Source organism: Rhinolophus sinicus, linkage group LG04 (assembly GCF_036562045.2).
Source record: "Rhinolophus sinicus isolate RSC01 linkage group LG04, ASM3656204v1, whole genome shotgun sequence".
In the NCBI taxonomy this organism is placed as follows: Eukaryota; Metazoa; Chordata; class Mammalia; order Chiroptera; family Rhinolophidae; genus Rhinolophus; species Rhinolophus sinicus.
Window position 1 is genome coordinate 7,259,898 of NC_133754.1, and position 11,955 is coordinate 7,271,852.

Below are 11,955 nucleotides of genomic sequence, written 5' to 3' on the forward strand. Positions count from 1 at the left end.
GCCTTGTGAGGGCGGAGGCAGTGCTGTGACAGCTAGGCCGGGGTGGGCCTCGGGAGCCCTGCGCGGAGTTCTAGCCCTCCCTCACCAGCTGGACAAGCAGCCCCCTTCCCTGGACCCCAGCGTTCCATCTGTGACAAGCAGCTCGGAGAAGTGCCCTGATCTCCAGAAGGATTCGGGGAAGGGACCTCTGCACAGCTGATGAGGAGATGGGGTGCATTTCATGCTGAGCTCTGAGTGCTTTGTTTTATGTGAGGACACCGTAACTCTTTGAGTTCTCAAGACCAAGAAATTATTGGTAGGACAGTAAAGGGTATTGTGAAGGCAAAATTGCAAGAACTGACAAATTATTTATAAGGGGGAGAAGAAAACAGAATTAAACTAAATGATTCTTTGGCCATATGGTAAAAAAAAAAAAAAAAAAATTAAGACAAATTGAATTTTCTCCTCAATTTGTCTTGAAAATCTCAAAATGTAATATGTCATAAATGTTATTTGGTCAAGGTATGGAAAAGGTTTAAAAACCATTAACCTAACCTGAAAGCTCCTTGATCGTTCTTCTGCCATGAGATATAAACATCTTTAAGGAAATGCTCTAGAATTTAGCTGAGAGCCTTATTAAATGGATGTTTCAGATAGCATCTCCTTATCTGTTCTGTAACTGTGACACGTCCCCATCCACCTTACTTACATCTTTATGGCAGAATCCGACTGTCCCCTGGCACTACCAGCAGCAACTTCTGAGGGCACTAATTCCCATTATGTTAATTTCTGGCTGTGTCCAAATCTGAGGAATGTTCAACTGGTTATTCAAACTAAGTAATCATGAGAATTTCAGAGCCCAGTTTCACTGCTTCTTAGCTGTGTGTCCTTGGACAACTTATTTAACATCTCTGTGCCTCAGTTTCACCCTCTGAATTAAATGACAATACATGAACGGCATTCAGAACAGTACCTGGCACACAGTAAGTACGTGAAGTATTGGCTGCCATGTGTTTGGGGCTTTAAAGTTCATAAGACCTATTACATGCATCCTCTCAGTCTGAGATCTTTGCTCCAGCCTAGTGGATGGATGAATTGCGAACGGCTTGCCCCACGTCCGCTGCTTACTACGCAGTGGAACCAGCACTCACATCCAAGACCCCAGGGCATTCAGTCACTTCCTTTCCAGTTCCCTTGTCTTGCAAATGAGAAAACACCCAAAGAGATTGATTTAGACAAGGTGAAGGTGGTCGTTGGTCCTGCCACGATCAGAATCCAAATCTGCCAGCACGTCATTCTTCCAACTGGGCCGGGGGGCGGGGGGCTTGCTTGGCGAATGAGCTTCCTGATGAGCTCATGGGCACAAAGCACTTACTGTGTGCTTTGGCCCACGGTGAGGCCTCTCTCCTGCTGCCTTCTGCTTCCTTTGAGGTTCAAGTTCGGCTCAGGTCAAAGGCACCTTGGAACAAAAGATTCCCCAGGGTCTGCTTTCTGTTTTGCTTCCTGCAGGGATGCTTTGGCATACAAATGCTTGAGTTGGGAGTTTCCCATTTTTTGCTGTTGATGATGTGACTCTAACGTATTCACCACAGAGGTCCTGGGTCGTGTACATGGACCCCTCCACCAGGACCCTTCCCCATGAGCTGAGACGTAGTGACCTGTGGCAGTTGGCATCCGTGGTTACGGACAAGGCCAGGGAATCTGGGTCTGCACCCCAGCTCCATGCTTACTGCCGGGGGGACCTAACCTCTCTGGGCCTCAGTTTCCTCACTTGTAAATTATTCCCTCTCTCGTCAGAGTGTGGTGAGAATTAAAGGAAGTGTTTTCAGAAGATTCCGAAAAGGTTCTGGGCAACTGTGAGTTGTTACACTCTTTACAACCATCTGTAGGGCGACTGGGTGGCACTGCCTGGCCTGACCCCAACTGGCCTCCTACACAGACATTATCCTCAGATCAGATCTGTATTTCACCCTGAGGAATGCAGCGTTTTCTTCCTTCCTAGTGAGTAGCACAAGGCTTCTTCCCATCATTTCCAAGGCAGGTGATATTTATGCTGGAAACAAGCCTAGAACGACTGGGCTGGGGGTTACCTGGGTCTGTCAGCTTCCCTGTCACCTCTGCTGGATCTGAGGAAGGAACACTCATCCCAGGGGCGTCCCTGGGACGTGACTGGAACTGGAGCCTACCGTAGAGAGCTGTGCTGTCCTGCAAAGGACAGGAGGAAGCTTGTTTACAGGACAGCATGGCCTCGTGAAGCGTAAGGACCGAAGACATGTGGACCGATGAAAAACTGGGCTTGACCACATGCTTCTCTGTACTTGTTTCCTTTGCCTTCTGAGCGCGGCGTGTGACCCACCTACCACAAAAGGCTGGATGTTAGCATGTCATATCACAGCGTTGATATACAGACACATAGAAAGGGTACTCGTGCCAGGCACTGGGCTGCCTCTTACGTATAATTCTCTCAGTAACACTGACAGGGGTATCGTGATTTCTATTATACACATGACCAACTGAGAATTACAGCTATTAACTGACCTGTCACACAGCTTGCTTGAGGATTAGCCCAGATTCAAATCCAAGGCTGTCTGAATTAAGTCCCCATTCTTACTTAACCCAAATGCGCCTGAACGTAAGAATTACCTGGGGTGATTGTTAAAGGTAGATTCTGTGGGCTCCTCCCCAGATCCGCTGAATCAGTCTCCAGAGAAGGGGCAGGGGAAGCGTTCTTTAACAAGTACCGCCAGGTGCTTGATATTTATTAATAAAAGAACAAAGAACGATTACACCCTTGGTTGTTCCCCTGCTGAGGGCAGTCCTGGGGAGAGCTGAAAGCACACCGACGCTCAGGTCCCAACCCACAGGTAGCGGCTTTATCCCCAGTTCTGTCTCTGCTCGAACACTGGTGTAGCTCCCTCAGACTTCTCAGCTGTAAAATGGAGCTAGCTCAGTGTCCGCCTCGCACAGGTCCCGGGAGGCCTGTGAGAATGAGGTGAGGAGACCAGGGAAGGAGCCCTGCCCAGTTCTCGCTGAAAGAGAACGCACTTTTCAGGTCACTGGGAACCTTTTCATAATCTGTTTATTAAACAGATTGTAGGCGTTTGTGGGTTGATCTGGGATCTAATAAGCCATTAAACATTGTTTTACGGGAAAATGCATTCAGCTTTTAAAATAATTGTGGGGACAGAGTCCCAGAGAGCAGTTAATTTCCAGGCTCTCGGCCTCACATGGAAAGGTGCTGGCTCGGGTAGTAGATGGTCATCAGCTGTGACTAGTTGGCCATCAGCTGTAACCAGTTAGCCATTAGCTACTGATAGAACTGCTGTGGCTGCATTGCTTGGTTGGTTGGTTGGTGGGTTGGCAGAGAAGCAGACAGCAGGATTGCAGATCATGTGGCTCCTGCTTCCTGTGTCTCCAACCCAGCCGCCAGCGAGAACATAGTGGTATGACTCCCCTATCTATGGCTCCGTGGGTGTTCCTTTTTGGCCTCACCATATGCTGCATTCTTGTGTGGGGACCACGACTAGAGTCCCTGCATGAGAGGGGGGCAGGTCAGAGGTTCTTTCTGAGTCTTATTTCTTAATAAACAGTTTAAAATTAATATCCCTAAAGGATAGTTTCAGAGTGGCAAAACCTTGGTTCCCTTCAGTCTCTACTTAAAGTTTTGTATTATAGGCCCAGGAATCTTAATATCATGTGAAACCTTTTTCATGTGAATATTAAGTGAACAGTTGATTTCACTTCTGGTCTGTTTGGTCTCTCTTTAAAATTAGTCTTAATACTGTTAAATGGAAAGTGCAGAATCTAACACGGTATCTAGATGGTGATTATACCATGGAAAATAAGGCTAAGGCCTGAGTCATTGGACGTTTCTATGTGTAAGTCAGTGGTCTTCACACATCTTTATGAAATGTCACTCCCACTTGCTGAGGCTTACAGGGACTATGTTGGTGTAGGGGCCATTTAGCTCGTAATAACAGTAGACACAAGATTCCAACAGAAATGTGTGACCCCCAATGCCAGGGCCTTAGTTACCTTGCTATATGAGGTCCCCGTGCACATGCGTAGGTCAGGAAGCAAACACAGGAGAACGAGCATCGGGCTGTGTTACAGCAGGATTGCGCTTGATTTGTCCTTTATTTGAGAAAAAAATGAAATATTGGTATAAACATGTATGAAAGGAAAACAAAAATTGGTAGAAGAAAGAAACTGCATTTAAAAAAAAAATCTACCCGGATTTTACAACTGGATGTCAAGACTTTTATTGCTGTAGGTTTGAGGTTTCATTTCATTTCTGTTCTGAATCCTTTAGTGTCCTCTGGTCCCTGTGAAAGTTAAAGGAGGACAAAGAAGTTAGGGTGGCAAGAAATCTACCCACATGCGCTCTAGCCCTCACTGAGTTACATACAAGTGCTGCCCTTTGTAGAACAAAGTGTGGGCACCAGTAACTTTCCGGAAGTGGTGATGGATTGAGTCTGAACTCTCTTAAATCCTGTCCCCATCTCCTCTGATATCAAGGGAGGGCTGCTGAGGCATGGCACTGCCAGTGAGGTGGCCATCCATCTGAAGGGCGCCTCTGGTGCTTTCTATTTGCCTCATTCCGGACCCTACCAGCTGCTCCCAGGACGAGGAGGATCACGTGTAGCACTTTCCTCGGGCTCCCTTTATAAGGACAGTTGACAGCCACGTAGGACACTGCCTGCCGTTTGTGTCACTGGGACAGCACGTCCTCACCCAACCCCTTCTTCGAGTTCCTTCCCTAACGCTGACTTATCTTCCTTTCTGACAGATATCTGCAAGCGAAATCGAAATGCTTTTGATGCGGCTGCCACGCATGTTTAAACAGGAATTCACAGGTGTGGGAGCAACGCTGGAAAAACGGTGGAAGTTGTGTGCCTTTGAAGGAATCAAAACAACTTAACTGTGAACAGCAAAAAAAAAAAAAAGTCTCTGGAAATGAAACTGCCTGAACCATCCAGGGCTGTGCGTGCGAGGGGGCGCAGGAGGCCTGGGGTTGGTCCCCACGCAGGACCTGGGTGGAGCTGTCGGAGCCTGGCTGTAGTGACATCTGTGGCGTGCCCTTGTGAGTGGAAGTGTAATTGTGTACCAGTTCCCTACAACAAACAAAGCTTCATACTGTGACAGATCTGTTTGCTCTGAAAACCAATGATTCCACAGTCATACTGATGGCAAAATCTTAAAATACGCTACATTTGAGAATAGCTCACTCAGCAAAATATTTAAAGTTAATGACGGCTGTAGCCGTGGCTGCTGCTAGGCTGCAGAGTTGTATATGTAATGTACAGCTGAAATCATTCAATGACATTTTCCTGGAAGTCTATCTTTCTGTTTTAGAAAAAAAAAAAAAAGTAATTTTACAGTGAGGAAAAATCATACCAAAAGAAAACTTGAATATGTGTCTGAACAGTTATTGTATTTTGTAAATTAAGTTATATGCTGTTCCAGGGACTTTTGCCTTATTGGAGAGGCAGAAAATGTGATTGGACTCCTTCAGAATGCTTTATCAAGAATATTATTTTTCTAATGTAACGATTCTCCATCATAAGTTCTCTTAACATGGACTGCATAACAATTTTCATAAAATGTAAATAAAGGAAAAACTAGAGCTACTGTCTTGTACTTGGTATGTAATATTCAGGTTTATGCATCAAAATAAACATTCAGTAAATATTCCTGTTACAAATTTTATAGCAAAGATATTAATTTTTTTCAATAAATATGACTTCTGCCAGATTGGGTTTGCAACTTACTCTTTGTTATATCTTAATTCTTCCTTAAGAAATCTTCACATTCAATCCCATCTCGTAGCCCATTTTTAAATGATTAAATGCATGAGTGACATTAAGAGACAAAACATTATTAAGAGGCAAAACATGTGACATTAAGAGACAAACAAGAACTTGTAAAAATTGTGAAGTGGAAAGAACTAAGAAAAGGAGATTATACAACATTAGAATAGATATTCTTTGAAAATACCAAGATACAGCATCCAAATATAATCACCATAGAATATACTTTTGTTTTGTGTATCATGGGCAGGTACAAAATAGCCAATTAGTTTATTTTATTAATCCCTGGATTTATTTATTTGTATGTTTGCTGGAAAGCACACAAGTCAGAAAAGGAATTAAAGAATTCATAGTTGGACCAACAATTTAAACAGGAATTTGGGCTCCCCCCCTTTCTTTTAATTACAAGTAGGATGGAGCCTTAAATTGTACCCCCTTCCTGCTTTCTTACATAAGAGTCAGAAAAGGACAAGCATTCAAGATATTGGTTGATTTTAAATGAAACATTTTTTTTTAGGAAGATAGCTGAGCAATGACTGTTCTTTGAAATTCTAAAAAAGATGTTCATAATTTCCTATTGGACGTGGCTGTCCTCAGGATCTTTTTGTTGAGCCCTGAGATATTAAGGTACTTACTTATTTGCACCTCCCATAACTATCAGCACATATGTTATGTCCCAGGCTCCGTGCTAACGCCGTGCATACGGAGATGAATAAGAAAAGACCCTCTCCTTAATGAGCTCGGAGCTCAATGGGGAAAAGTCATTTTCCCAAAAGTTTCTCCACGATGTGAGCCAGGTGACAGGAAAGATGGGATTCAAACTAAATGGCAGTATCATATTAAATGTGGAAACACTGGAGGCCTGTCCATGGCCATCTTTCCACGTCCATGCCCGCTAACACCATCCTCCTGACACAAATGATGATACAGCAGTCAAAAAGGAGACGGCCTCATTTACAGATATTACAAAATAGAAAACTAAAAGGTTCACCTGAAAAACAATTAGAAGGAAAGAACTCCATAAAGTGGCTAGTTACAAAGACAAAGTCGAGTAGGGACACAAGATACCACAATCTAGACTATTTCTAATTGCAAGCGTGGGAGATGTTTCAAATTTGCATTTAGCCTTTCAGCTGTTGCTGGTAGTCACTTCAGCAAAAGGATACACCGCACAGGATAAAACCCTCACTCCTAGCTCTGATTAGGAAAAGGATTGGAGGGACCTTGTCTTAGATCTGACAAGCAGACACGATTTTCTAAACACATGGTTCTGAGACTTACATGACAACTCCGAGGAATGAAATGGTTAATGGAACGTCCGAAAATATTTGAGTAATTCCCAGAGATAAGTGTCTGCACTAGAAGACTCTATTTTGGCTGTGATATTTTTATTTTGTACTTGAAATTAATTATATTAGTTATCTAGAAAGATTTATATATATTTAGCTTCAGTTTGAACTTATTTTTGCAGAAAACACTTCTAAATTATTTCACAGACATTCAGGTTCTGTTGGGACTTTAGAGATCACCTGGGGAAGGAGCTAACATTGGTATCTTTGAGAGCCACCTGGATTATATATATACATATATCTGTCACCCCATCCTCTCTAGTCCTCGGGATAATTCTGTTCAAAGATGCTACTGTTGTCCTCATTTGTCACACAAGGAAAATGAGGCTCAGAACTTCTAAGTGATTTGGCCAAGTTGGCACAGTTGGTAAATTTTGAATACAGAATTGGAACCCAGGGCTGACTGACTCCAAAACGTTCTTTCTTTCACGATGTCATGCTTCTAGTCCAATCTGTTCCCGTGCCTCCCGTGAGCTCAGTGCCCATCTGGTGCCTTTGGATCATTGCTTTTATTCTCCTTTTTTCTCCACCATCCCTTGTACATGAGTAGAGATGTGAAAATTCTTCAGTCTTTCCTAAATCTGCCCAGTAAGGAATCGTGGTTTTGGATTCCAAGAATAAACAGAGCATTAGAGGCTTGGAGATCCTTGCAATCTGGCCCCAACAGGCCTTTCTGGGTTGCTTTTTCACTGCTTCCCTAAATAGGCCTAATATATTTTGCCTTTCTGCTTTTGCTTATATATTTCTATTCACATGAAATGAACTTACATAGAGTTATCACAATTTGACACAGCCTTAAGAGGAAAACACAAAGACGTCCCTCCTCCCCCTCGCCCCATCGGTGAAGCTTTTCTCCGCCTCCCAGAGGAAGTCATTTCCCCTGTGTCTGCATGGTCACCCCACGTGGACTGTCTCTTAAGGTACTTAACCGTCTTTGCCTCGTCTCCCTATTAAATCTCATACTCAGAGGGATCCGGGCATGTCTCATGAACATTGAATTATTTCTCAAAGTGGTTTTGCTTATAAATATTTAGAAAGTAAGACAGAGAATGATCCAAGACGTTTTTCTAAGGCCAGGGGTGAGCTTGCTTATACACAAGGGGAACAAATCTTAAAACTATTTGAAAAGGCTGCAAATACTTTCGATCCAAGATTCCAAGGCAGAAATGTGAGAGACAAGGCACTCCATATTAAACACACTCCTCTCAAACGTCAACCCAGATCAATGAGCAACTCTTCAATGAAGCCCTGACCCACTCAGGAACCTCCTCCCCGGTGTTCCCACCACTATTCATTATATTTCTACTGCAATCCTCAGCCTGTGTCTTAGTCATTTGTGAATGTAGCTGTCTGTCCCACTCCTGGAAGCGGAAGACCTCCCTGACTCACCCATCTAGTTCCCTCAGAGTCTGACATGACATACCATGACCTTTAAATAAATATTTATTGATCGAATGAACCAAATGAATTAAAGAAAAGCCCTCAGTGATTCAGGTAGTAGGTCCAATAATAGAGGGTAGAATTTTCTGCCCTTCAGCTGTACAATCTTGGCAGAATTCTCACTTACTTAAAACATTATTGTAGTAAAATATACATAGCATTTTTCATTTTATCCATTCATAATTGTACAATTCAGTGGCATTAAATACACTCACAATATTATGTAACCTATCACCCGTTTATAGAAAACTTTTTCATCATCATCCCCAACAAAAATTATATGTATCCATTAAATGATAACTGTGGGGACAGACCCAGGAGTGCAGTTTCCAGGCTCTCGCCCTCACGTGGAAAGGTGCTGCCTCAGGTAGTACATGGTCATCAACTGTGATTGGATGGCCATCAGCTGTGGCTAATTGGCCGTCAGCTGTAACCAGTGAGCCATTGGCCACTAATATAACTGCCATGGCTACGCTAGCAGGAAATGGGGGCTAACAAGAAGATGGTGACTGAGCTAGCCATAGCGGATTGCAGATGGTGCGGCAGATTGCAGCTAGCAAGTGGGGTGGGTTGGCAAAGAGAAGTGGACGGCAGGTTGCAGATAGTGTGGCTCCTGCTTCCTGTGTCTCTAACCCAGCCGCCAGTGAGACTATAGTGGTATGACTCCCCTATCTATGACTCAGTGGGCGTTCCTTTTTGGCCTCACCATGTCCTGCGTTCTTATGTGGGGAGCGGGACCAGAGACCCCACATGACACCCTGCATGACAACTACTTCAGAGGGTTGGTGTGGTGATGAGATGAGCGAGCATGCATACGGTACCTAACACAGAGCCAGGCCGACTAAGACGTTGGTCTCCTCAAAAGCACTACTTTAGACACATCATCCCAAGCAAGTCAAGTAGGCAAGGCCACTATCAGCCTGTCCCTGCCCTTATGGATAAACAGTCAGTGTTTATGTTTCTAAGTAGAAGAATAAAACAGGTAAAAGACAAACTCATCCCTACAAATACTCCATTAAATATTTCAAGTGTAAGACTGATGTACGCGAAATAATTGTAGCTCTCTAATCTACAAAGATTCTCACAAGTCTTATAAAGCCAACGAGCATGGAGAAAAGGTAAAGCCTGATTCTTTGTTGCAGGTCCCTTTTTACTTATTTGGTATGTTTCTAATAAACAGTAATCAGGGTCAAATACATTCAACTGTGAAGAAACTATATGGGGCCCTGGTCTACTGCCATTTTGAATGATGGTCAACTAAGTTTGCAGTATGCAAGGATTAAATAAAGTATTAATTATGTGTTTTTTAGACCAGCAGAGACATTGTCAGGAAAAATTATAGTGGTAGTTAGAGCACTTAATAGTATTATTTTAGAAAGTGTGCACATCTATTATAGTTGCTGAGAGTATCAAAGTAAAGGACTCCAGTAAATCTAGTTAATTACAGACCAGTGGTATTAATAAAATTAGCTGTTATGGTCCAAAATTTTAGCTCTATTTGCCTCCTCTCGGAACTGTACAAATACCCAAGCAATAAAGCTCAGGCATTTGTACTGCACATTTCACCTCTTCTACAATGTACATTTATTGGTACACAGCTATATAATGGAATGTTCTTACTTCATAGGAAAAACAGACTCATAAAAATAAATCGCAGACATTTTACAGTAGAAAATGGCACTTTTCCATACAAAGCAGAAAAAGTGGTTAATGTACAATAGAAAGTGCATTGCATGTAATGAAATGCATTTTTTTTTTGTCTAGCAAATATATTTATTGTGTGTTGAAAATTGTAATATCTTCCTCTGCACAAGGAAATTTCTATTATAATGCTCATTTGCTATTGTAGGGAGTGAAACCCTTTTTCTTGTTTACCAAAGTAGTCTATCATAATATCAGCCCACAACACTGTCAAGTTCACTTAAGAAGAGCTACGTAGAGATAAGAAAAGGACTGGATCAAAAGCCAGAATATTTCATTCCATCTGCTTCTCATATCTGAGCAAATGCTGTGTAATCCACTACATCTGGTAGCAATCGCTTTTCGGAAAGCATTCTCCTTTTCAGAAGAAAAGGCTAAAAATTAGTCAATTTGAGGCTCTCACCAATAAATAAATCTTTACCTTTGAATATGTTTATGCATAAGTGAAGGTTTGTTTCCCAGGTATGTTTTTGAGAGAGAATGTAAAGCTTGGGCTGGGAAATCAAACATGATTAAATAACGTACCACCTGACATAGCGCTGTCTTCCTGTGGAGATAATGTATGAAAACTATTATCAGTCATTTATTAAACATATTGATTGTTACATCAAATCAATCTATCATACATCATTTTTATAATCACAGTAAATCAAGTTTCAAATGGGAAGTGCTGTGCATTCTCACTGAGCATAATTGTCCCTTCCTTGGGCTGAGCAGTAACCGAGCAGGGCTTTGCATCTTATTATCTGTTCCTTGAGCATATAAAGGTAACTTCAGTTAAATGCGTGCCAAAGAAAGGGCTTTGTGGTACTGGGCCTGCTATGGATTCCAACTGTGGGTAGCAGAGGACAGACTATGCCAACCTAGAGTCAAGTATTTAGTCTTGCTGCTTACAGTGAGGGGCTGGTAAAGGAAGCTTCCAACCCCTCGGCCGTGGAAGGGGTGGATGGCAGGCAGCAGAAGCAACATCGTGAGGTGTGCAACAGCACTGTTCTGGAATCATCCCAAGTGAGTGATCATAGGCACGCGATTTAATCTCTTTGCTAAGTTCCGAAATGCGGATAATATTATAGTCACAAGAATCTCAGAGTCTTTCTGTAATTTTATCCATTAACCGGGTTTTACTAGGTCGTCTGAGATTATGGAACTCTTCATGGTGAAAGTTTTCAATCTCACGGCCCTGCCCAGAGGTCCCACTAACATACTAAGTGGAATCAGCTTCCTGACCTCCCTGGAATAGCAAATGCTAACCCAACGGCACGGGGGCATTCCCACCAGTCCTGAGAGCATGATGTGCTGTGTGGAACTAGAACAAGGATTTCTGAAGAACTCCAGCCTCCTGTGGCCTCACTGGGAGGTTTCAGGGACTCAGGAAATTGATGAATAACCAGTAAAATCCCTAACTCAAACAAGGCCACTTGGAAGAGAGTCTTGGCCATAGTAAAATTCCTAACTCAAAACATACCTGGTGTGTTTTCTCAAATGTAAAATATTTCAGAGGAATGAGAACAACAACCACTCTTGGGACAGAGAAAGGACTAGATACTTTCCCTGACCCTCTATCTCCAGGAAGGATGGGACACTTTGGTGGGAGACTCGAAAGGACAAACTCTATCTTGCGCTTCTCTGTTTCATGTTGCTTTCATGCAAGGTCAACGTCAATGTTTTACCCCATA

The 11,955-nt window shown here is 42.9% G+C and overlaps 1 protein-coding gene across 5 annotated transcripts in view; it reads left to right on the forward strand.

Moving 5' to 3' along the window:
- The window catches only part of ENOX1 (ecto-NOX disulfide-thiol exchanger 1), a 511,619-nt gene extending 505,870 nt beyond the window's left edge, over window positions 1-5,749 (forward strand). For all 5 annotated transcript variants that reach the window (XM_019749803.2, XM_074329326.1, XM_074329327.1 and 2 more), the window contains one exon: window positions 4,769-5,749. In XM_019749803.2, coding sequence (XP_019605362.1) covers window positions 4,769-4,900 — 132 coding nt within the window. In that variant the 3' untranslated portion in view covers window positions 4,901-5,749. The remainder of the gene's footprint in view (window positions 1-4,768) is intronic.
- The last annotated feature ends 6,206 nt before the right edge of the window (window positions 5,750-11,955 follow it).